The 25,834-nt window shown below is 36.9% G+C and overlaps 4 protein-coding genes and 1 pseudogene across 5 annotated transcripts; 2 read left to right on the forward strand and 3 right to left on the reverse strand.

The window, feature by feature from the left end:
* Positions 1–1,008: 1,008 nt before the first annotated feature.
* Positions 1,009–5,341, reverse strand: LOC110702537 (leucoanthocyanidin dioxygenase-like). Its single transcript, XM_021880258.1, has 3 exons — positions 5,216–5,341; positions 2,260–2,739; positions 1,009–1,726 (listed from the first exon to the last, which is right to left on the reverse strand). The coding sequence occupies exons 1-3, from the start codon at positions 5,269–5,271 to the stop codon at positions 1,153–1,155; spliced, it is 1,110 nt and encodes a 369-aa protein (XP_021735950.1). The 5' UTR covers positions 5,272–5,341; the 3' UTR covers positions 1,009–1,152.
* Positions 4,309–6,286, forward strand: LOC110702539 (sulfiredoxin, chloroplastic/mitochondrial-like). 2 transcript variants are annotated; one of them, XM_021880259.1, is made up of 6 exons: positions 4,309–4,530; positions 5,117–5,200; positions 5,299–5,450; positions 5,673–5,706; positions 5,827–5,920; positions 6,021–6,286. In XM_021880259.1, the coding sequence occupies exons 2-6, from the start codon at positions 5,131–5,133 to the stop codon at positions 6,034–6,036; spliced, it is 366 nt and encodes a 121-aa protein (XP_021735951.1). In that variant the 5' UTR covers positions 4,309–4,530; positions 5,117–5,130; the 3' UTR covers positions 6,037–6,286. The 2 variants fall into 2 exon arrangements, with proteins under 2 accessions (XP_021735951.1, XP_021735952.1); XM_021880260.1 differs by lacking the exon at positions 4,309–4,530 and adding an exon at positions 4,555–4,909.
* A 297-nt stretch (positions 6,287–6,583) lies between these two features.
* Positions 6,584–8,478, reverse strand: LOC110702538 (annotated as a pseudogene).
* Positions 8,479–20,490: 12,012 nt separating this feature from the next.
* On the reverse strand, positions 20,491–22,776 carry LOC110702540 (glyoxylate/hydroxypyruvate reductase HPR3-like). The gene is made up of 2 exons (XM_021880261.1): positions 22,032–22,776; positions 20,491–21,164 (listed from the first exon to the last, which is right to left on the reverse strand). The coding sequence occupies exons 1-2, from the start codon at positions 22,575–22,577 to the stop codon at positions 20,640–20,642; spliced, it is 1,071 nt and encodes a 356-aa protein (XP_021735953.1). The 5' UTR covers positions 22,578–22,776; the 3' UTR covers positions 20,491–20,639.
* Positions 22,777–23,072: 296 nt separating this feature from the next.
* Positions 23,073–23,834, forward strand: LOC110702302 (protein MAIN-LIKE 2-like). The gene has a single exon (XM_021880004.1). The coding sequence runs from the start codon at positions 23,073–23,075 to the stop codon at positions 23,832–23,834; it is 762 nt and encodes a 253-aa protein (XP_021735696.1).
* Positions 23,835–25,834: the final 2,000 nt, after the last annotated feature.

The following is a 25,834-nucleotide window of genomic DNA, read 5'->3' on the forward strand; positions in this document are numbered from 1 at the left end:
TAAACGAGTTTCAAAATTTGTTCAAACTCGGCTCATTTATTAAATAAACGAACATGAACGAGCTTCAACCGTACCGAACTTGTACCCGAGTAGTTTATTGATCGGCTTGGTTCATTTACACCCTTAGGCATGTTGTGTCTTATCATGCTTTTCTCAAATAAAGGAGGCTTACAATTCAAGTTGTGGTGGCATCATGTTGTGCCATCCTATTTCGTGCTTAGACGGGCCCGATTTAGTGCCATCTTTACATGAATGTCCATTTATATTTAGGTACATATGGAGATAGCGAAAATAGATATATAGTGTATTAAAGTACTTTGTTGGGAAGTGGCAAGGGAGTCACTTAGAGTATACTTCCTTGTTTCATTTCGGTTGATCCATTTATTTAGCAATTTTGTAAATGCATGATTTTGAACATCAATAGATAAAATTTACAAAGTATAAAAAGTTGATATATAGAATTTATAGATTTGAGATTAATTTAGCAACCTTCAATAACTCATATGTAAATCACATAAAGATCGAAGTCCAAGTAGCTTTGTGAATAATGTCATTGTTAAAAAAAAAATTATCAATTAATAAAAAAACAGAGGAAGTTTGTAGTGTTAAGGTGGTCAAGTACAAGACTTCAAAATTTAAGGGTCTCAATTTTGATAAATTTAGTCTACAAATAACTTCATACACAAAACATTGCACCCAAGTTTAGTTTTGGTAAACCTAACACATCTCATTGTACATGTACTAGATAAAATCATAACAATGAAAATTACTTTGGTAAATATAACACATCTCATTGTACATGTACAAGATATAATATCGTTGGCCGAATGTAAGCAAATACCACTTTCTCAATCTCTTGTTTTTGGTGCATTGTATTACTTTTGACCTATGAAATAAAGACTCAATTTTTAGAAATCACATTTATTAACTACTACAGATACTGTGGATATATAAAAGTAGTGTATGTAAATGATTATGCATGATTAAGTCACACATTATCACAAGAAGTTTATCAAATACAACTATAACTTCATAGGCATAATCATGGGATACATGCTTAGGATAGAAATAATAATTAATCAATTAAAAACATCCATCACAAAGAGTGTGAAAGACATCCTTAATTAGATTTCTTCTCATACAATGATGTACTTAATTTTTTGTGATTGTTGTTTGTGGACCTTGAGTCTTCCTGAAGAGCTTGTATTGAACATGTTGGGCAAAGGTTCGAGGTGGATAACGAGCAGGCTCCTCGTCGCTCACAAGGTCAGGCAAGGGCTTAAGGATGATCTTCTCCTTAGGTGGTTCACAGAAAACTGCCCAAGAAATCCTCACCTTCTCCTTATTAACTAGTCCTCTATGAAGGATACTTTTGTACTTTCCATTGCTAAGGATCTCAATAGTGTCACCAATGTGCATGATGATAGAGTTAGGGACACATTTTGCTGTGACCCATTTGCCCTCATAGAAGAGCTGAAGGCCAGGAACCATGTTGTGGAGGATGAAAGTTAGGGCACTTACATCGGTGTGAGCCTCAACTCCTAGGGCTAGCTCTGGTTGAGGGCATTTTGGGTAGTAGTTGATCTTGAATTGTAGGAGGAGCTCTTCTAAGCCTCCTACTTCCTTCTCTAGCCTCCCCTCTTCCAACCCTAATGCAAGTGACAATGCCGAGAGGATCTTAGTTGCTAAGTATCTTAGTTCTTTGGAATACTCTGATACCGCAGGACTGTATCAATAATATGATGAGAAAGTTAGCAAAAATTCTTCTTTTTTTTTAAAAAAATGTAACTATATATATACGACTTGGAAAGTAAAGCTCCGCAAAATGGACTATAATAAAGTTGTAAATAAACATACCCGACCAACATTTTAATTTGAACTATGTAAAATGTGTTCATTTAATAGATTACTAGATACTTTGTATTTAATTTATACAAAGTACAAGTACAAGTATATTATATTAGGATAAGATAGATTGAAACTAAAAGGCTAAGTGTACTTGATCAAATTTGTCAATGATAATTGATCTATTTATAGTTACAATTTTACAAAGTAACAGCTGTAGATGTAATCGTATTGTTTACATACACCACTTATTAATTAAGTCTAGAGGATTACCCGAACCCAGTTTCAATACACACACTAAAATTACATGTGATGTACCGGCACCATATCACAATTTCATCATATAGCATTTTAAAATTAGAAACCAAATCATCAAAGTAAATTTGCATAAATGTAAGAGTTATTATAACTTACATGTAGTCAGCAGGAGTCTCTGGCCAAATAGACAAGTCTCTTTTATCCTCAGGGTAACTAAGGTGAAAATAGTAGTCCTCCCACTCAAGTCTCCCACTAGCACTATTTGCTAGCTTACTTCCATACCCTTGTACATTCCCTGATGCTTGATCATTTGCATATTTCTCCTTCTCTTCAACCGGAAGCTCGAAAAATGTCTGTCCGGCCACCTTAACCCGGTCAATTAGCTCATCAGAGATGCCATGATTGACAAGGTGCATTACACCCCATTCCATGGCAGCCCTTTTGAGCTCTTGGATTGCCTTGCCTCGTACCTCTGGATCTTCAGACGCGATGTCCTTAATGTCTATTGTTGGTACTTGAGACCCCTCTTCTTTCTTTTCCTCCTCGAAAACGTTACCCATTGAGGTTAACTCCTCGTTAAGCCTCACGTACTCCTTAGGGATGGACTCAATGCCACTACTTGCTAGGCTTTCAACCCTAGATGGAGCAATTGTGGCCGTCATTACTCTAATTAAAACAAGATTTGGAAGCGGATTGTATGTAAAGATGAATAATATGTTTGTAATATATTTTGTGAGACGTGTTATAGTGTTTTTATAAGAAGAAATATGACATTAAAGATAATATTAGGTTGTGATGAGTTGAAAATACACTAGCATATTATGAAGGGAATGTGCGTTTAGATTGGACCCTTAGATTCCAAAGGTAAGTAGTTGTGATTTTTAAAAAATGTGAAAGATATATAGCTAATCACGTGATTGAGTGTATGTGTTTACCATTCATGACTAACAATGCAAAGGAATATTAATAGGAAAGGTAGTTGGCGAAGAATAAAGCATGCATGGGGTGGGGGGGGGGGGGGTAGTTCCTCCTCTAACATTCATGGATATGACTCATATGAGACTATGAGAGTGGGTAGATTGGCAGCTCTTGACAATTGTTAATCTTCAAGTGTTTTTATTTTAAAGTTGTCTCATATATATTAAGTGTAAGAAAGCTTAAAAACGCTCCTTAGTGCTTGTTTTATTACCAACAAACGTACGTTAAGGGTCTGTTCTCATTGACTAAACTGAACTGAACTGAGTTGAACTGAACTGAAATGAATATTTTATAAGAGAAGGAAATTAGGAGCTGAACTGAACTGAGCTGAGCTGAAATAAACTGAAAATAAACGTATGAGAATAAGCCCTAAGTATGAGTTTCAGTCATGATTTCTAGGATGTGTATATGTGACGATTTGTTTGGTTGACATGAAATAGTTAAAATAATACAAGGGGAGTCTAACTTTCTAGGAAATTGAAATTCGTATAGGACATGGGAATTGGTTTACCTGTTAGGTTGTTACCTACCATGAATATCAATTACCATCCTTTAGTACACTAAGTTACAATTGTCATAAAATTAAAATGCCTAAATGTTAACCAAACAAAGTTATTTCCTAGGTTCACAATGCAAGGGAACTAACAATTCATGGACTAAAACTTCCCATGGGATTTAGCATGATAGGAAGTTGATACTCATGTGAACCAAACAAACATTGAATGTACTTAAATAATCATTGAAAACAAACTTTTGTTCAATCCTTGATCATAGTATTACTATTACCCTCCTATTATTTATAAATGAAGTGTTTTTTCACAAAATTGTTTTTGTGCATAACTCTTAAGATTGATGAGGTTCATAGATTGAAATTTCACTTTTATGGGTTAAAAATTCAAATTTACTTTAATCTAAATTTCAAGTCTAAGCTCTACCTAGAGTCATTTAAACTAATAAGAAAATTGTATAATCCTATATAGGTTGATCAATCCCAAATTAAATCTTGATTAAAACTTGTTATCATCATTAAAAATCTTGTTAGGTAGGTGTTCGGTATGATTTAATAGTATCCATTAAAATATCAAATATATTTTCAAAATTTAATACATACATATTTTAAATTAGTACTCATAAAGTCATAATTATATTAATAGTTAAAATTGTGTTAAAAACCGCACACTTTTTAAGTGGAAAAATCGAAACAAAAATAATACGAAGTAACAATTGTTGATAAACATGAACATGACAATGATGACACGTAGAAAGTGTTGGCTGGCCGGTGCATACAAAAAAAAAACAAGGATCAATCGCATTCAACCAAACCAACAAGCTTGGTTCATAACTTTCAACACATAATACAACCCAAAACAAAATTCATCCCCCAAATTTCTCATTAGTTTCATTGGCCTTCTTTTCCTTTGGACCCTTCATCAATAATTCAATACTAAGGTACGGAATAATATCTGTTCAATTTTTATTTATATGTTGATGTTATGTAGTGATTTGAGGTTGAAAAGAATATATTAACTGAATTTTCTGCCAATATTTGCTATGCTTATGTTTGATTCTTGATTACCAATTTGTTGTTTTTAATTTGAATTAGAACCTACCTGAAGCTTAACTAAGGTTGAAGATTAATTGACAAGTTTTAAATTATTGAAGTAGGACCTCATCCAAATTTGGGGTTCACATAATAACTTTTTTTTTTCTTTTTTTTTTTTTTTATATATTTGGCTGAGTGATAGTAATTCCAGTCTCCAATAATTTGGCTGGTACAAATCATCTTCAATACCGTAATTTATGTTGGTTAGCTTATAGGAAACTAACGGTTCGTTCTTTTCAGCTTAAATTCAGTTCAGTTCAGTTCCTAATTTCCTTCTCTCATAAACAATTCAGTTCAGTTTAGCTCAGTACAACTCAGTTCAATAAATGAGAATAGACCCTTATAAGCGTAGTTAGACTACCCAAGCGAGAGTGTACGTTTGGGGTTTTTAAGGTTTCTGGTATGCTAATGATATCTTAATTTTGATGACAGTGAAGTGTTTCTAGATGGCAAGCCTTTACCTTCCAGGTCCAGCTACTCTAAGAAAATTTTATCTGTCTGCTTCATCTAATAATGGTATACATGACTTACCTTTGCTCATCATGTTCTGATTTTCCTTGATTTACTGGTTCTTTGTTTTGTGTCATGATGTAAATGGTGATTGTTGCTTGCAGGAGCTCCTTCAACAACACAGAAAGTCGGGCCAGTAGTCTTGGAGCTCCCCCTTGATACGATACAGAGACCACTAATGCGTACAAGAGCAAATGATCCCCAAAAAGTCCATGAACTCATGGATAGCATTAAGGAGATTGGTCTTCAAGTTCCTGTAAGTACTTCAAATTCCGGGCACATCCGTATTAGGAGTTTGTAATGATTATTTTGTGCTGCAAGAAATTAAGATCACAATGTAGATTATAAGAAATTTCAGAGTATGATGCATCACAGAATACAGGGAATTTGGAGTTAAACTTATTTTGTGCCTAAGATTTGAATCACTTTGATCATCTTAATACTTTAGTTACAACTGAATATTTTCTGTCTTCTGCAGATTGATGTTCTAGAGGTTGATGGAGTGTACTATGGTAAGCCAATAACAAGTGCTTTTGCCTTACTTGTGCTTACTATTGAGGAGGTTGATCAAGCTTGTTTTATTCTGCAAATAGGATTATAACTACTTGTTATTTTCCTCTTATTACCAACAGGTTTCTCTGGTTGCCACCGATATGGGGCTCATCAGCGATTAGGCCTCCCAACAATTCGCTGCAAAGTCTGGCGTGGAACAAAGGAAACATTAAGGTTGCTCTTGAGTAGATCTTCTGATGTTCTGTTTTATGCAATAGTTTATTCTGAAAATTCAGCAAAGAGATTTAGAAACCTTTTCAAACTTGTCTTGCAGGCATCATCTCCGGTAAAAACGTTAAGAGTTGTGTTCATTTTCAATTCCCAGCATTATCCTCTGCCTCGAGGGAAGCCGAATGATACTATTTGACTGAAAGCATGCATGAATAGTTTTAAGCAGCAATAAGTAAGCACATACATGTATTGTTCTTTTGCACTTGTAATTTGTAATTCTACAACTATCCTGCCTCGTGGTAGCATATCTTTCTCGATAACTTGAGTAAAACACAAAACTATTATAGCAATATATTTTACTTCTCAAAACTTGACCATCATGTGCATTCACATCTAAGAAATATACTCCCATATCCTCCATATTTAGTTCATAAAGGCTTGCATAAACCCTCATATACTAAGGATTGACAGGGCATTACAAGGAACTTTTATAATAAGCGAGTCATTTCTATGACTTAGTCCCGTATTGAGAAATCTTATCATAAACCATAACTATATAATGAAAGGTTATAACATATTAACATTATCTGGATATCTTAAGATAGCATGTCACTATAAATTTGGGATCGAGTTCAAGAGAGTGATGGAAATAGTCTCTGACAAATGGATAAAAGAAAAGGATCAATGTGAAAGCAGGAAGAATATTATGTATCCCTGAAACATTTTATTGTCAAATCAAGGTTTTGTTCACTACTGCTAATACAATTTGATACAACAATTTCATGACAAAATGTACAATATATGACTGCAACTAATCCCGTCTTATAGGAGAAATTAAGGGCTTGTTTGAAAAGAAGGCCTCCAAGTTTGCTACGGAAATGTCTTCAGCAGCCTTGAAGGAATCCGGAGTGAAGAAAGCTTGATGAGGGGAGAGAACTACATTATCTAAACCAAACAGTTCTTTAGGAACATAGGGCTCATTCTGAAACACATCAAGACCAGCCCCTCTGATTCTGCCATCCACCAGAAACTGCACAAGTTCTTTCCCATCAATTAGGTCCCCTCTGCCGATGTTAATGACTACTCCTTCCTTTCCTAATGCATTCAAGACATCCTCATTGATCATGTGGCGGGTTTGATTGGTTAATGAGCAGCACAGGATGAGAATGTCACAGTCAAGTGCTAAGTCATAGACATAGGCGTAGTAGGGAAAAGAAACCGAGGGTTTCTTCTGCCTAGAGGTGTATGCAATGCTGCAACCAAGTGGAATAAGTCTCTTTACAACCCGAGAACCAATGCTTCCAAGGCCGACTATACCTACTCGCTTCCCACCTAACTATAATAGACATACATCTGATTACTGCAACTAAAGTAAGCACATTGCATAGATATATTCTCAAATGGAGTTCAGTAAATGTCATAAAATCAGGAAAATAAGATAATACTTATCAACTAGTTTAAAGGGTATTAAAAGCATAGAATTTTGAGCATTCATCAGTCCAAACTTGTGAAGCAGTAGAGATTTTGGCATGTATATTCATTCAACTATCTCGACTACACGGGTGTACATCTCTATAATCGACTTCGACTAGATGGAGCTTTTTATAAGAATCTTGTAAAAAGAGCTTATAAACTACTCCCTCCGTACCCTTTTATTCGTCCAATTTGAAAATCGTTACGTGTACGCCAATAGGCAATGGTGTCATATAGCATTAACAAACTCAAATGAACAATAATATGGAAAATGAGACAAACAAAAAGGAACGTAGGAGAAACAACCACTTCTTCCAATCAGCAAGTAAAATTGAAGTGAGAAGAAAAGAAAAGACAACTCACTCTAGACCCAAGAGGAAACACCTCTAGTTCGGGCCAAGACCCGGCCCGAACAAACCGGTGAGCAGCAGAGACCTTACGAAGCACATCAATCAACAACCCAACAGCGCAATCAGCAACATCATCCGAAAAAGCGTCGCCAATATTAGCGACGGAGATTCCTCGGCGACGACACTCAGACAAATCAATATGATCAATACCAACGCATGAAGTGACGATAAATTCTAAGGAGGGAAGACAGTCTAAGGTGTCTTTCCTCAATGGAGAGGGTCCGATGCAGAGGACAGCGCGCGCGGCGGCGGCGTTGTGGCGGAGGAAGGTGTGAGCGGCGGAGGGGTCGGTGCCGACGGCGGTGATGGAGTCTAGGATGGTGTAGGTGGGTGTGAGGCGGTGGGGATTTGAAGGAGGGTATGCGGTTGATTACAAGGAGGGGTTTTGGGTGGGAATTGGGGTCAATGGAATCCGCCATTTTTTATTGGAGGTTGGTACTTGGTAGTTGGTGACTTGGTAAGTGTATAGGATTATAGAAAGAGGACAATGTTTTGTGGAATTTATCATCATTTAAAGGAAAAATTTTCAATGAACAGGAGTTAACTCAAGTGTTCAGTAAACATCTTGATGCCTTTAAGTGAGGTTTTAATAAGGCTTTGTAATTTGGATTTTGATTATTTCTCTTCTCTTTTCTCTCCTTATCATATATTTTTAGAATATTTTAATCATTGTTATATATACTACATGTATATAAATACATGATATTTATGCATTACTACTTTTCCAGTTTTCAAAAAGTACATTAAAATAACATACTCGTAGTCTACAAATGGTGAACGATTAATAACATAGTCCCCTCAATTTATAAAACTCCCTCGAAAGAAAGAGCTCTTTTCTCTCTAGTGCGACTAGGGTCTTGCTGTCGATTTACAAATTTTGCTACCACTCTTGGTTTGATCTAGCTAGGAGGATGGCGGATGACATTATTTCTCGATATGCTAACTTGACGAGGAGAAAGGTTGTGGTGTTGTTGATTTAGGAGTTGTGGAGTCAGAGGAGTCGAAGGAGAAATTTAACCTTATGCTTATTGGGAGGATTGCTACTGAACGTCCACATAATGTAGAAGCCTTCAAATCAGCGATGACTAAGGTATGGGCGTTGTCCGATAAACTGGTTATTAGGGTTCTTGGACCAAATCTTTATGCATTCCAATTTTTCCATTGGAGGGATAAGGAAAAGGTTTTGAATGGTAGGCCTTGGTGCTTTGATAACATGTTGCTTGTTGTAGGCGTCGTTTGAAGTGCGCCTACGTTAAAGCATGTGTGAATATGTTTGGTACTCATAGGTAGTGGGAATAGACATATACGATTAGGGACAGGGAAAGTAGGGAGCCGCCAACAAGTTTTTAAGGAATTTGTAAATCGTTCACGGATCATAAAAGGCAACCACAGTTAAGGGACAACGAAAGGCAACAATGATTAACCCGTGAAAGTTACACCCCATTCATAATCCATGAGATTACTAACTCCATATGGTTCGAAACCACGAAAGGAGGATCGGGGATGGTGGTACGAAGTAAGTCATGGAGTCACATTCGCCCGTATTGGCCTCTACTCGATTCTTATAGTGAAAAGTGATTCATGCGATCTCAAAGGCATGCAAACAAAGATTCAATTTGCTCCAAACTATTATTGAGCTAAATTGGCTGAATATTAATGCAACATATAATTCTAAAATATCGTGATCACTTGATTAAACAACAAGATTAAAAAGGAACCTAAACTGGTCGTCTAAATTATTTTATTAGTCGTGATTTTCAATTACATATTCCCTTTAACATGCAATATGGTGATCATAATAAATATAATAGAATAAACATTAATATTGGAAGCAATTCAACAATAAATTGTTAGTCAAATCAAATAATAATAACCTAATCATGATACTAGCAATATTAAAATAAAATAATTAATTATGTTTAAATAAAATAAAATAAAATAAAATAAGTGATTAAATTAATTAATTACTCACATTCCGCCCGTTCCTTAAAATTGCTACATCATGAATAAACTGTTAGTAACTTCAATAAAAATATGAAATTAAATTAAATAAATGTAGATTTGATTTGGTCCAAACCTTCAGTTATTTGCGCCTTTCACACCTTGGTTTAAGGACGGAACCTCGGGTTCAGTATAGACTCCTTGGAGTGCTTAAGGGAAAATGGTGTAATTAGAAATATAGGTTTAAAGCTTAGAATATGAGAGAAGAGAAGAGAATGATTTAAGGTGTAAAAGAGGGAAAGAGAGAAGGATTTGATGCCCTGAACTGCAGAAAGAGAGGTCCTATTTATAGGGAAAATGAGCAGAGGGAACACACGGAACCCTAAAAAGATAATAACCCTAAAAATTAACACCGCGACACGGTGCCAGGCACCGTCAGACGGGGAAAAATCCCGTGATGCGGGGAAAATTGGAGCGAGGCGGGACATATTTAACCTACGGGAAGTGAAAACGCGTGAAGGGTTTACGCGGAAAAGACACGAGAAAATTCTGTGACACGGCACACGTACCATGACACGGAAGTGTCCACTGTGGCACGGTACAGTACATTGCGTCACAGTATGGGAAAACGCGGAAATTACACGGAAAAAGCACCGTGACACGGTGAATTATACCGTGTCACGGCATCAGGTACCGTGCCACGGTGGATTTTCACGCGAAAAATCTTCAAAAATAGTGCCGTGAAACGATGTAAAATACTGTGTCATGGCACCAGGCACCGTGCCATGTCATCAGGCATCATGACACGGTGCTTTTATATTGTGCGCGGTAATTCCAGTTTTTTACCCGTTTTTAAAATCATCATAACTTTTGATCCGTAACTCGGAATAAGGCATATAATATATCATTGAAAATCTTATCAAGCTACTTTTCAATCCAATTAAAATAAGGTCAAAATAATTTGTATATTTTAAGATATGGACGTTTTATTGGAAGGGTTTCGGTTTTGGGCCGAGTTTAGTGTTTTGCTCATATCTTTTTCGTTATAGATTGGAATTGGGCTTATGATATATGTTTGTAAAGCTTATTTCAAGGCCTATCCAACCAAATAATAACTAGATCAAAATTATAAGAAAAAAAATCAATTTCTCTCGGTTTTGCGATGTGGACACGAAAAGTGGATAACAAGTTATGGTTTAGGGAAATAAGCTAGGAAATGGATTAGTTTATGAAATGTATTGGATAGAACATAAATTTAAGCACTCCAAAGATTAAATACTCAACCCAACCAATAATGGCGGTGAAAGGTGTTCATCATCGGGTTTGGTTTTGGGGAGACATTTTTAGGTGTCTACACTTGTGTTGAAAGAGGTTGAAGGGGATGAGCAACCAGAGAAAGTCTTGTTGTATCTTTCACCTTTTTGGGAGCGAATCAAAAATTTTCCGTTCAATTGTAGGTCAGATAACTATGTGAAGGAATTGATGGTTAGTCTGGGGGATGTGCTTGAGATTGAAGAGGATATTCTAGGGCTTGATCGATTCTGTCGTGTTCGAGTAATGCTGAATGTGACGAAACCTTTGAGAAGGTTTCAAAGAATCAGGGAAAAAAAAGGGGAAGAGACCTATGTCGAATTCTCATATGAAAGATTACCTCACTTCTGCTTCGCGTGTGGTGTGATCGGACATGCTGAACGTGACTGTGTTAAAGTCTCTGAGGAAAGCGAGAAAAAGAAGATGGGATGGGGTACTTGGCTCAAAGCCTCTCCTAGACGTGGTAGATTGAAGGAAGTAGAGGAGTTGGATGCGGTAATTTCCACGAGAAAGAAATTATTTGTTACTAAAAATTCAGAGGCATGGGAGAATATTGGTGAGACAGAGGAAAAAGTGGTAAAAGAACTGGGTGAGGAAGGAATTAATATGAATGCAGGAGTGCTTGCTTTGCATAATACAAGTCAATATAATTCTGATTTGAGCGCTTCGTCAGAAGTGTCTGAAACTTTGAGTGAGACAGAAGGAGAGCTGCGAGAGGAAGAGGGGGGGAATGTTGGGATTTGGGCAGTTTGTGTTGGGTAAGGGTGGTGTGGAAGGAAAAAAGAAAATAAAAAATAAGAGAAAAATTATGAGGGTGCATGTAGTCAGTAAGGAGAATAAGATGGACGTGGAGGGTAACTCAGAATTAGGCAAAAGGAGTAGGGAGGGAGGAGAAGATGGGACAGATATGGAGACTGTGAACAAAAAAATTAATTTGTCGAATGACTTGAGTGGATTGCGGATGGTGGAGACTGCCGATGAGCAATCCCACCGAACTCAATGAGTATTTTAAGCTTAAACACTGTAGAGGGTTGGGCAATCCCTCTGCGATCTCTGGACTTCGGGATTTGATCCGAATAGAGGCCCCGCCTGTGATTTTCTTATCAGAGACAAAGCTGAGTAGTACGGGGTTTAGGAAGTTGCAAGAGAAAATTGGGGAATTTGAGGGTCTTGCGGTTGATTCTATGGGAAGGTCGAGAGGCTTGGCTCTTCTATGGAAAAAGGTAATTGATATTAGATTGCGATTGATGTCGGTACACCATATTGATGTAGAGGTCCAGGGGGTTTCGAGGTAGATGTTTGGAGATTGACTGGTGTCTATGGATGGCCGGAGATTTAGAATAGACACCTATCGTGGAGCTTGCTTAAGGACCTTGTTGCTTAATCAAATTTTCCTTAAGTATGTCTAGGTGATTTTAATGAAGTTCTCTTTGGTTTGGTACAAGCCGGAAAAAATGATAGAGCGAAGTGGCAATGGATAATTTTAGAGATGCGGCAATTTTTTATGGGTTGAGTAGTATTGCTTTCTCGAGCTATGAATTCACTTATGATAATGGTAGAGAGGGGGAGGAGAATACTCAATGTCGTCTTGATATAGCCATGGTCGTTGATACTTGGAAGGTGTTGTTCCCGGATGCTCATGTTATACACATTGATAGGGAATGGTCAGACCATGCCCCTATTAAACTATTGTTGCGCAATGGTTGGAGTAATAAAATTGGAGAGAAGACTTTTCGTTTTGAGCAATTTTGGCAAGAAAATGATGGGTGTGAGAATGTTGTTGAGAATGCGTGGCTTGGAGGGCTCTCGCTCGTTAGAGTCTAAATTAGCCCTTTGCGCCGATGACTTGAAGGACTTACGTAATCGCACTTTTGGAGCTACCTTTCGGGAATTGAGAAAAAAGAGGAAAAAATTAAAAAAGCTCAACGGAGGGAAGCTCACGGCTGCTCAGCTAGAAAAGAGACGATATTTGCTTTGTGATATTGCGGGTCTTGTACAGCACGAGGAAGTTTTTTGGAAGCAGCGTTCTCGAGTCTTGTGGTTGGAGGAGGGGGATAAAAACACAAAGTTTTTCCACCAAAGAGCATCAGGTAGAAAAAGAAGGAACGAGATTAGGAAATTGTTTGATGATGATGATGTTTGTCACACGGGGGATGAGGAGGTGGGTGTCGTGGTTGTTGGGTATTTTCGCTCGTCGTTCACTACTTCGAGCCCTCTTTTATTCGACCATGTACTGCAAGATTTTCAGGCTAGGGTCACGACTGAAATGAACGAATGTTTGAAGGCTGATTATAGAGTAGAGGAAGTTAAATTTGCCTTGATCCAAATGCATCCTATCAAAGCGCCAGGTCCGGATGGGATGTGTCCTCTCTTTTTTCAGTCCTATTGGCACATCGTAGGGCCTTCGGTGACTAATGCGGTGCTTGCAATTCTTAGAGGTGCGCCTATTCCACATTTTATTAATAAAACTTTCATAACTCTAATTCCAAAAAAATCAAACGTTAATAAAATGATGGACTTTAGGCCTATTTCGTTGTGCAATGTAATATATAAGTTGGTGTTGAAAGTGTTGACAAACAGGTTAAAAATGTTTCTTGATAGGATTATTTCAGTTAATCAAAGTGCTTTCACCCTGGGGCGCTTAATTACTGACAATATTTTGGTCTCCTTTAAAATGTTTCATCATATGAAAAATTTGAGCTCGAAGGAGGGTTGCCTGGCTCTAAAGTTGGATATGTCAAAAGCTTATGATAGGGTCGAATGGAATTTTTTGGAAGCAGTTTTGAGAAAATTTGGGTTTGATGGGAGGTGGTGTGATAGGGTGATGGATTATGTCCGATCGGTGACTTTTTCGGTTCTTGTTAATGGTAAGCCGACAGAGGAGTTCTCTCCGGGTCGAGGTATTCATCAGGGTGACCCGATATCCCCCCCTACCTCTTTGTTTTGTGTGCTGAAATTTTCTCACATTTATTGCGAAGGGCAGAAGAGAGGGGTAGCATTAGAGGTGTTCGAGTGGCGCCTACAGCTCCATCCATTAGCTACTTGCTTTTCGCTGATGATTGCATAATTTTCTCTAAGGCTGCGAGTTAGGATGTCGAGGCTATTCAAGAGGTGTTACAATGTTATGAAATTTCATCGGGTCAAAAAATCAACTTTGATAAGACTACTATTTCGTTTAGTAAAGGTGTCCCGGAGCAATGGCGTGAGGAGCTTGCTAATGTTTTGGGGGTTCGGATTGTTGATGTTCATGATAGATACTTGGACTTACCAACAGTGGTGGGAAGATCGAAAAAAGTCATTACTAAGAGGGTTAAAGAGAAGTTGTGGAAGAAGCTACAAGGGTGGAAAGGGATGGTGCTTTCTAAGGCAGGTAGGGAGGTTATGATAAAGGCGGCGGCCCAATCTCTCCCTACTTATGTGATGAGTGTGTTTAAGTTCCCATCTTCATTTTGTGATGAGTTAAGATCTCCTGTAGCTCATTTTTGGTGGGGTCAAAAGGAAGGAGAGAGGAAAATTCATTGAGTGGCTTAGAAGAAGTTGTGTCGTACTAAAAAAGAAGGTGGGTTGGGGTTCCGTGATTTTAAGCAATTCAATTGGGCTCTTATAGGTAAGCAAGCGTGGAGATTAATTACTAAACCTGGTAGCCTTATAGAACAAGTCCTCAAAGGGAAATATTACCCCAATTCGAGTTTCTTGGAGTCTCAGTTGAGTAGCTCTCCTAGCTATACGTGGAGAGGAATATGGGAATCGAAATGGGTGTTGCGTAGAGGGATGTGTTGGATGGTAGGGAATGGAGAGAATATTTGTGTGTGGACTGATCCTTAGATTCCGGGAACTTAATCCCAAATAGTCCTCTCACCTCGTGGGAATCCGGATGAGAAATTAAGGGTGAGTGACTTGATTAATGCAACAAATTGTAGCTGGAATGTGGAGCGGCTCGATCAAATCTTCTTCCCTTTCGAAAAGGATCGTATTATGAGTATCCCATTGAGTAGTAGAAAGCCTGCGGATTGTGTGTGTTGGGACCTCGAAAAAGATGGAGTGTATTCGGTTCGATCTGCTTATAGAGCTTTGTTTAATGATGAGTGGACGAGGGAGGAGGAAACAGCTTCTTCAGTGCATAATTTCTGGAATAAAATTTGGAGTTTACATGTTCTTCCTCGGGTGAAGATTTTTGCCTGGAGAGCTTGTCAGAATGCCATCCCAACTAGGAAGGGTATCAATAGCCGTATTCATGACTTTGATTCCACTTGTTGCATATGTATGAGGGAAGCCGAAACAACACTTCATGCTTTGAGAGAGTGTAGTCTTGCTCGCGAGGTCTGGATGAGTATTAAGTACTATTGTGTTTTGGATGATAGTTTCCTTTCTTTGATTGATTGGTGGGAATGGTGTATGAAGGAGTTTGATGAGGAGGAGGTGGAGGAGATAGTTACTTTGTGTTGGGCCGTGTGGAGTGCTAGAAATAAGGTGATTATGATGAATGGGAGGTTGAAACCTTATAGTGTTGTGAGCTATGCCTTGAAGGTGTGTGGGGAGATGCGGGGCTTGAGAGAGGAGAAGGGAAGCTCAGGTACTATAAGAGAAGTTGTTGTTGTCTCTTGGTCTCCGCCTTCTTTGGGTTTTACTAAGGTGAACACTGATGCTGGTCTTTTGGGAAATGTAGGCACGGGGGTTGGAGTGGTGTGTAGGGATGAAGGAGCAAGGTTGTTTGCTCTGTTGCGGTTCAGTTCCTTGAGACGTGGGATGCGAAAATTGCTGAGGCGAATGCTGTGTATTGGGGACTGAAGGTGGCGCACGAGGAAGGATTTCAAAACATCATTCTTGAGAGTGATTGTCTACAAGTGATTGAAGCACTGCGAAGCAATGCTACGGGGTCTAGCCACTTCCATCTTATTGTTGATGACATTTTAGCCTTTGTTTCTAATTTTTCTTGTGTTGTTTGGTCTTTTGTTAAACGTGGTGGTAATAAGGTAGCACACGAGCTTGCCCGTGTTCAACCATGGGATGTTGGTAAGCGAGTACGGCGAGATGTCCTCCCACCCCGGATTGCTACTTTAGCTTCTAATGATATTCCAGTCTAAGCCTGGTTTGGGTTTTTTTAAAAAATAAAATAAAACAACATAGTCCCCATTTGTGCCTTAACTCGTTAACACACTTTTATTTAAGAACTAGTTCCTTTACCCGGGAGATGCCCAAATTGCTTATTGAATTTTGGGATAAACCTTTTAGCTTGAATGTTAAATACGATCCTATGATCACATAATGCAGGATATTTAGACATGCGATATCATATTTAAAATATTTTTACTAAACTAAAAATACTTTAACCAATTAAAACTTATTTTTACTATTCTCTATTATTTTAAATATATATATATGGATGTTATTTTAGAAATTTTAATTTAAAAACAAATTTTATGATGGAAATATAACCGAGTTATTAGAATTTTATTAAAAGTTATGGTTAAATTTGTATGTTATGTATATGAAATATTAGTAGTATATCTACGTAGTATGATAAAACTCGATACAATATTTTAATTTCAAAAATTATCCAAAATTCAAATAGTTAGCATCCTAGTTATCGCATGCGTGACACGTCACTTGGCGAAAAACTAGTTAGCCAAGTCACTGTCTTGTGACCTGGGTGCGAGACCGGCTTTATATATTAGTGATATGATAATGGGAGTACTACCTCTGTTACACATTATTTGCAACGATTGACATAAAGTAAAGAGGAAAAATATCTAATCGTTGCAAATAATGTGTAACGGAGGTAGTATTACTGTATTAGACAGATTTACTAAAAGACAAAACAATGGCCCTGTTTGGTAGTAAGCTTATTGGGGGTATATTAGCTTATTTGACTAACTTTAGCTGATTGACTAGTCAAACAAGCTAATACAAGTGCTTGGTAGTAAGCTTATTGAAAGAGCTTATTCCACTAAATAATCTCTTTTTGAAAAAGCTCATTTTAGGAGCTTTTTCAATTAGCTTATTCATTAATTATTGTGAAAAGACACTTATAACCTCATTTAATTTAAAATCCTATCTAAACTACCTACCCCACAATTAGCTTATTGGTCATTTCACATACTCAATCACCTTTAAGCTATCAGCTATTTACCAAACACTTTTATATAATCAGTTAATACATTAAGTTAGTCAAATCAGTTAATAAAATCAGCTAGTCAAAATCAACTAACTCAATCAGCTTTAGCTTTCAGCTTTCTCCCAAACAGGGCCAATAACTTGCAGAAATGTTTTTTACTTCTAGCCTGAAATAACAGATCCAATTTATTTAGCACATTAAACATCATAACACCACAGTGACGACACCCCACACCCCTAAATAAATTCCCCATCACTCTATTTTCAAAGTTTAAAATCAAATAATAATTTAGAATAAAAAATCGTTCACCAATTGAAATGTTTTTTTTTTTTTTTTTAGTCTGAAATGTTTTTTTTTTTTTTAGAGAACTTCATTCTTTGCTTTCCCTAATTCAATTCAAATTCAACAATTGAGTACTCTTGAACTTCCATCATGGTTAAAAACGAAGATGTAAGTATATTCGTTATTTTTGATAAATCTATATAATTTTGTATACCTTTTGAATTGTGTTTATGAACTTTAATTGGTATATACTTGTGAAATTTTATTTGTGGACATTAATTGAATAATTTTCTTGTAAGTGTACATAATTTCAATCAATTAATGTTTATGCATCATCCACGGTTTAGTGTATTTAATTTTCAATCACTTGAATTAGGGAAAGCAAAGAATGAAGTACTAAAAAATAAATAAATAAAAAAAAAAAGTGCACAAGAGCTAGTGGATGAAAACGTGTATGTCGTGAGATAGAGTAAAAAACTGAATTTGACAATAACTGGCATAATAATCTTTTACAAAATAAAACGATTTCAAATAATATAAAACACTACTATTTTCCAAAGGTAATGACCTAACAAGGTTAAGGTCATTATCAAAGGCACAAACAAGTTTGCAACAAATTATTTACATTTTAACGGATCAAACAAGGACGAAAACAAAAAAAGAATTGTTGTCTTCTCCAAGCATACTTTCGGAAAAATATCAATCATTCAACCTAAACCACCATGCCAACGACCACCGCGATATAACCAAACACCTATGCGTGTAATTCATCCTTAACAAATACATTATAATGCGGTTTTGGTTGAGATTTTGTAAGAACAAAAATCTAAAAATTAAAAAATGAAAACTTCGAATTGCTAGTAAACGAATTGATGAACAAAATTAAACATCGGACTTCATAATGAAACATTGAACTAATTAGTGAATAATTGTGACAAATTTGCATTAAAGTTTTAATTTTGGATAGTGAAATGAAGAACAATGAAGAACGAACAATGAAGAACAATCTTTGTTATTAATTTTTTTAGTTTGATTTTTAATTAAATTTTGATTTTCTGAAATTAATTATTAAATCAAAAAAAGAATTTCTGAAATCATAAAAAATAATTTTCGGAAATTAAAAAATGAATTTTAGAATTTAAAGAAATGAATTTTAATTATAAAAGGCTTTGAAAAGTCAAAGATGACATAGCTTATGACATTCAATTAAATTATGCCACGTCATTAGGCTTGTGGTAGTCTTAGGCTTGTGGTAGTCTTTTCTCACAAGACTACTGTAAAATTTTCAAAATTGCAGCAGCAATATATTTTTCTTTTCAAAACTTAACCATCATGTGCATTCACATCTAAGATATCTACAGCCAGTCCTCCATATTTTGTTCACAAAGATTTGCACAATCCCTGTAAATAAGGATTGACAAGGCATTACAAAGAAAGACGGTTTAAAATAGCTGACTTATACTCTCAACAAGATGATTAATGTAGTAGCAGTGTTCCGTATTGAGAAATCTTATCATAAATCATAACTACGTAATGAAAGGTTATAACATTATCTGGATATCCTAAGATAGCATGTCACTATAATTTTAGTATGGAGAGAGTGGTGGAAATAATCTCTGACAAATGGAAAAAAGAAAAGGAGCAATGCGAAAGTAGGGAGAATATTATTTATCGCCAATTTCCAGTTTATCTCTTTGATTGACAAAGTTTGTCAATCTAAGGGTACTCTTTGTTTTTCACTCATTAGAAACAAGGACCATTTCATCAAATCAGTGTGATGACATGTTCATTTTGCCATGTTACAGCTGAGTGAGCAGTCCACGTCATAACACGGGTATTACACGGATTGAAGCCTTCCAAAGGGAGGTTTGATAGGTACCTGGACATACATATCAAGGAGCATAAGAGACATTTCGCATGAAATTTACCCATCTCTCTCCTCCTTTCTCTCACCTCCATGTGCTGAATTTAAGTGTACCACTGGGTGATTAATAGTATCACTAGATGATCAAATAGTATCATTGAACATTCAGTGGTACTATATATTCATTCAATGGTACTGTATATTCATTCAGTGGTACTAACTACGTGTAGAAATAGAATCACTACATAGTCAATGATATTATATAAGCTTTCAGTGGTACATTTAAAACTGGTCCCACGTGCCCATCTTTCTCCTCCTTTTCTCCCACCCCCCATGTGCTTTACATACTTTTCAATATTTTAATGTTTGATATGTATTTGCATATACATATCAAACCTACATTAGTACTTCCTCATACCAGAAAGTTGACGCTCATGTACTCCGTCATTCAACCTCAATCTGGGGTTAGCTCAGCTCAACTCCCACCTCTACCTTACTCGCCGCTTGGTTTCCTCAATAAGCTAATGTATCAGTAATCGTTGGAGCATCGTTGTCCAAAGCTCCAAAATAAAAACCCCCAAATTCCCTCCTCCGAAAAACTCAACTCTCTTTCTCCAATCTCCATTGAAACAGGAAAAGCTTGAGCATTCTTTTCAACCTATCGTTTCTCCAATTGGATATTGATTGTATATGGGAATCATTCATCTGGGTAAAAGGAGGCGTGCAATGGACGAAGATAGCGTTGATGATGTCAACTTAGAAGATGATTCATTAAGTGATGACTTAATTGTTGTTTAAATTATCCATACATTACTGATTTCTGTGATTCAGTTAAATATACAGCAAGTAATAGAATTGTTCTTGTACTCACTAAGTGATGAGTTCATAATTATACTATAGAAAGCTATTTGTTTATTTGAATTTCAATTAGTAATTTACAGTGTAAATTATTATACAACTGTTATTTAATGCACTAAAATTGATGACTTAAATGTGCGACTCAATTGATAGCAATGTTGTTAATTTGAATTTCAATTAGATATGTTGTTCGTACTTACCATGTTTCCGACGTTAACCTACCATGTTGCCGACGTTATAATGTCGCTTGTCTAGGTGTTCAATTTCGCATGCCTACTTGTCCACTTCCTAATCTGACTCATCAGTATGTAAGCTCAATTGCTTAGATGACAAAATAGATTGACAAATTTTGTCAATCAAAGAGAAAAACGGGGCAGCCCTCATTATTTATCCCTGAACAAATACATTTTATTGCTAATACAATTGATACAACGATTTCATGACAAAATGTACAGTATATGACTGCAACTAATCCCAACTTATAGGAGAAACTAAGGGCTTGTTGGAAAAGAAGGCCTCCAAATTTGCTACAGAAATGTCTTCTGCGGCCATGAAGGAATCCGGAGTCAAGACAGCTTGATGAGGGGAGAGGACGACATTATCTAAGCTGAACAATTCTTTAGGAACATAGGGCTCATTCTGAAACACATCAAGACCAGCCCCTCTGATTCTGCCATCCACCAGAAACTGCACAAGTTCTTTCTCATCAATTAGGTCCCCTCTGCCGATGTTAATGACTACTCCTTCCTTTCCTAATGCATTCAAGACATCCTCATTGATCATGTGGCGGGTTTGATTGGTTAATGAGCAGCACAGGATGAGAATGTCACAGTCAAGTGCTAAGTCATAGACATAGGCGTAGTAGGGAAAAGAAACCGAGGGTTTCTTCTGCCTAGAGGTGTATGCAATGCTGCAACCAAGTGGAATAAGTCTCTTTACAACCCGAGAACCAATGCTTCCAAGGCCGACTATGCCTACTCGCTTTCCACCTAACTACAATTGCCATAAATCTAGTTATTGTAATTGAAGTAGCACGTTGCAGAAAATCACTCAGGAGTTTAGTATATAACTATATACAAGCATCATAAATTCAGGAATGTATGACTTAGCTAAATAGTATCTAGTTTAAAGGGGTAGTAAAAGCATAGAGTTTTGAGCATAAACTAAATTCATCAGTCAAGCTCTAATGATGTTTTTGGTAGAAAAGAAAAGGGCAAGTTGAATTACTCGAATATTTCAGCCCCGTAGAGATTCTGGTATGTACATTCAATCATTTCCATTACACTGTACATCTCTTTGGTTTTCTTACATGATTACCTTTAGATTTTCATGTCGTACAACCGTACAAGTGCATCTCTGATTAACTAAATGAAGTTCGTTATAAATATAGCTAAAAATTACTCCCTCCGTCCCCTTATTTGTCCAATAAGCACGTTCTTTTTCAAATTTTAGGTTGGAAGTAGATGCAAGATAAGGGGTGTCCTAATTCTTATTTGTCCAATAAGCACGTTCTTTTTCAAATTTTAGGTTGGAAGTAGATGCAAGATAAGGGGTGTCCTAATTCTTCTGCATCATGTTATTTATGTATGTATATCTATGTAAACAGGGAGTAAAATGGAAAATGAGACAAACAAAAACGAACAAATGAAAGTACCAGTAATAAAATAATTAAGTACTCCGTATCACCTTGTTAATTAATTCAATTTCCTTCTCTCATAAAATATTCATTTCAGCTCTATTTAGTTCACTTCAGTCAATTCAGCTCACTTCAATAAATCAAAACAGACACTTTGTAATTTGACCACATAATCAGCAAGTAAAATTGAAGACTTAAAACCAGAGAAAAGAAAGACCACTCACCCTAGACCCAAGAGGAAAAGCCACTTGTTCGGGCCAAGACCCGGCCCGAACAAAGCGGTGAGCAGCGGAGACCTTACGAAGCACGTCAATCAACAACCCGACAGCGCAATCAGCAACATCATCCGAAAAGGCGTCACCAACATTAGCGACGGAGATTCCCCGGCGACGACACTCAGATAAATCAATATGATCATAACCAACGGAGTGAGCGACAACGCATTCCAAAGAAGGAAGGCAATCTAAGGTGTCCTTTATCAATGGAGAAGGTCCGATGCAGAGGACAGCGCGCGCGGCGGCGGCGTTGTGGCGGAGGAAGGTGTGGGCGGCGGAGGAGTCGGTGCCGACGGCGGTGATGGGGTCTACGATGGTGAAAGTGGGTGTGAGGCGGTGGTCGAAGCGGAATTTGAAAGAGGGTATACGGTTGATTACGAGGAGGGGTTTTTGGTGGAAATTTGGGTCAATGGAATCCGCCATTGTTGATTGGAGGTTGGTAAGTGTATACTGTATAGGATTTTTTTTTTTTTTTAAGGAATATACATAGGACATTAGGAATATAGAAGGGTGTTGTTATTTGTCGCTCCCATTTTACCGGGTAACGCTCCCTTTTTTCTTGAAATTCCAATTTTACCCCTAATATATAAATGGTTTTTTCCTTCCCGACCAACATTTCTCACTTCTTTACTTCTCTCTCTAACTCTCAAACTCTCTTACTCTCTAAAACAATTTTTTTTTAAAAAAAAAAATTCAAAAATTGTTCTTCATTTTTTAAAAAAACAACAATCATCATAAACACAAAAGAAAATGGGTGATTCGAGGCGCATTAGGCTGAGATTCGGAGTGAGGACCTTCGGCGACGCTGGTGGCGGCGGCGGCGGCGATGGTGGAGACGAGGTATTTTTTTTTTAATTTCGGATCCCAGGAACTTCCGCCCAAAATTTCCGGAAGTTCCATGGAGGATCCACCTGGAATTTCCGGATCCTCCATGGAACATCCGGAAATTTTAGGCGGAAGTGACATCCGCCCAGAATTTCCGGATGTTCCATGGAGGATCCGGAAATTCCAGGTGGATCCTCCATGGAACTTCCGACAAAGTTATGTTCTGACTTGTTCACTTGGCGAGGCCGTCAATCTGTGGAGGACATTGCGGCGATTGATGCTAGTTGGTTGTCTCACTTGCCTGGCCTGATGTTTAAGAGACTTGATTGGCCGTTGATTTCTGCTTTTGTTGAGAGGTGGCAGCCAGATACGAACACCTTTCACATGTCATTTGGGGAGATTACGATCTTGCTGCACGACGTGTACAACATACTTGGGTTACGGGTTGCAGGCAATATGGTGTCCACTACTCCTAGCACGGACGTGTTACGGGACGCGTGCTCGGTCACCATGGATATGACTCCAGATGATCTGTCTGAGGTTTGCGGCACAAAGACCATTTGGCAGGGTAGTGGGGTGTTGACTGATAAGATTTTAGAGTCGACATTGGCGGTCGACCGGGATTTTAGTGAGCAGCTTGATGCATACTTGTGGTTAGTGCTTGGAGGTACACTGTTTGTAGACAAGAGTGGTAACCGTACGCATCCTTCCTTCCTTCACGAGCTATGTCACACGGATGTCCCTATTAACGAGTATGCTTGGGGAACAGCTGCACTAGCCTACTTGTATCGGCAACTGGGCACGGCATCACGGAAAGGTGCTGATTCGATTGCTGGTTGTCTCACGCTTCTGCAAGCGTGGATTTACGTGATTCGACGAGCTACATCATCCAAAACAATCATTGGGTGGTTATGTGTCCCGGTGTGATCATTTTTCGCAATGATCTTCCAACTTTCGGTGCTGACATCATAATATATCTTGATGTAGAATGGACAACCATTAGCTTTGGTTTTGGTGTCCTTCCGTATCGCGTTCTCCAAATCTCTCAGCTTGCTCCTTCGTGACCGATCACATCGCAAATACCGATATGGCCGACCATCTCTGGTTTTGTTATAAGACGATTTCACCAATATAAATCCCAATTTTATGGAAACACCATCAGCCCATGTAACATCATCGTCAAATGTAGGAAAAAACGTATCGGTGAAAAAATTCCCACTATAATTCACACCGTCACCGCCTTCCTCAGATTCCATATCCTATACAAATTAAACAAAACATGCTTTATGTCAAAATAATAATAATAAAAACAAAAATAATAATAATTATAATTATAATTAAAATAATACAAATAATAATAATAATAATAATAATAACAATACTAATAACAATACTAATAATAATAACAACAAATACAAAACAATAACAATATTAATGATAATAAAAAATTATAACAACAACTACAAAACAATTTATAAGACCATAAAATTAATTAATAAATAAATAATAATATTAATAACAATAATAATAATAATAATAATAATAATATTAATATTAAAATTATATTTCTACTAATTAATATAACAATATCAACAACAACAATAAAAATAACAGCAACAACAACAATAATAATATCAACTACAACAACAACAATAATATCAACATATTACTGATAATAACAATAATAATAATAATAATAATAATAATAATAATGAAACAAAAAATAAACATATTACTAATAATCATATTAATACAACAAAATTACATTAAATATCAAATACTAAATCACAACAATAATCACAAGACCACGAAAAAAAAAATACATAAAAAAAAACTTAATAAACATAAAAAAATTAAATAAACGTACTTAACATTTAAAAAAAATTAATAGGGACATCCGCCTAAAATTTCCGGATGTCCCTAGGTACATCCGCCTGAAATTTCCGGATGTACCATGGAACATCCGGATTTTTTAGGCGGATCCCATCTTCCGCTTGAAATTTTTGAAATTTCCGGATGTTCCATGGTACATTCGGAAATTTTAGGCGGATGTCCTAATTATTGAAAATAAAAAAAATAAAAAAAAAACTTACAGAATGATCTGACGCATTCTCCGGCGTACGTATGTTCCACTCGCCGTCCATGACCGAAGACCCGTCGGAAAATTTAACGATTTTTGAAAATAGAAAATTTAGGTGGTCGTGGGGACCGATTTGGTTGCAAGGTCGTGGGGACCGATTTTGGGAAGCTCGGGACAGCAATGTCGTGAAGTGAGGGGACCGTTTCATGTATTGTGTCCAAATGGGGAACAAGGTCATTTTTATAACCCAAATTGCATAAAGGGCATAGTGGTCCATTCAAGGCAAAAAGGGAGCGTTACCTGGTAATTTGGGAGCGACAAATAGCAGTTGAGATATAGAAAGAGGACAATTTTCTTATCGAAAAAAAAGGGTAATGTTATAGGGCTGCATATAAAAGTATTTAATATCTTTCCTTTTTTAGTATTAAATTGGGAATTTATTAACAATTCACGAGTAGATCGGTGTATTTTTTATTTTTATTTTTATTTTTATTTTTATTTTTATTTTATTTTTATTTGAAAGAGGAACAAATCCAAATAGAAGCAAAAGAAACAAAAAGGCAAAATCTATAACTAATTAATACTTCGTATTAAACTAGCAACCGCTGATGTCATCTTTTTTTCAAAGTTGTACACGTGGCGCAATTTTGCGGTTTGGTGGGGTTTGCGGTTTGAAAATTGCGGTGCGGTTTTTTAAAATGACCAAACTGCGGTTTGCGGTTTGGTGCGGTTTCCAAAATTATTGAGACCAAACTGCACCGCAAACCGCACTTTAAAGCGGTTTGCGATTTTTATACTATATTTTCATTAAAATTATATAAAGAACTAAAATATATAAGCTAATTTT

The sequence above is a fragment of the Chenopodium quinoa genome, unplaced genomic scaffold (assembly GCF_001683475.1).
Source record: "Chenopodium quinoa cultivar QQ74 unplaced genomic scaffold, ASM168347v1, whole genome shotgun sequence".
Classification (NCBI taxonomy): domain Eukaryota; kingdom Viridiplantae; phylum Streptophyta; class Magnoliopsida; order Caryophyllales; family Amaranthaceae; genus Chenopodium; species Chenopodium quinoa.

What these genes read in the sequence shown, in the direction of transcription:
- LOC110702539 (XM_021880259.1), top strand. Translation starts at nt 5,131, where the DNA reads ATGGCAAGCCTTTACCTTCCAGGTCCAGCTACTCTAAGAAAATTTTAT. An exon ending in AGATTGGTCTTCAAGTTCCT is followed by an intron (nt 5,451 to 5,672) that starts GTAAGTACTTCA and finishes TGTCTTCTGCAG; the next exon opens with ATTGATGTTCTAGAGGTTGA. An exon ending in GGTTGATGGAGTGTACTATG is followed by an intron (nt 5,707 to 5,826) that starts GTAAGCCAATAA and finishes TATTACCAACAG; the next exon opens with GTTTCTCTGGTTGCCACCGA.
- LOC110702537 (XM_021880258.1), bottom strand. Translation starts at nt 5,271, where the DNA reads ATGACACAAAACAAAGAACCAGTAAATCAAGGAAAATCAGAACATGAT. An exon ending in TCAGAACATGATGAGCAAAG is followed by an intron (nt 2,740 to 5,215) that starts GTAAGTCATGTA and finishes TGCTCCATCTAG; the next exon opens with GGTTGAAAGCCTAGCAAGTA. An exon ending in GAGACTCCTGCTGACTACAT is followed by an intron (nt 1,727 to 2,259) that starts GTAAGTTATAAT and finishes TTATTGATACAG; the next exon opens with TCCTGCGGTATCAGAGTATT.
- LOC110702540 (XM_021880261.1), bottom strand. Translation starts at nt 22,577, where the DNA reads ATGTCCTATGTATATTCCTTAAAAAAAAAAAAAAATCCTATACAGTAT. An exon ending in CTTTTCCTCTTGGGTCTAGG is followed by an intron (nt 21,165 to 22,031) that starts GTGAGTGGTCTT and finishes TGGCAATTGTAG; the next exon opens with TTAGGTGGAAAGCGAGTAGG.
- LOC110702302 (XM_021880004.1), top strand. Translation starts at nt 23,073, where the DNA reads ATGGAGGATCCGGAAATTCCAGGTGGATCCTCCATGGAACTTCCGACA.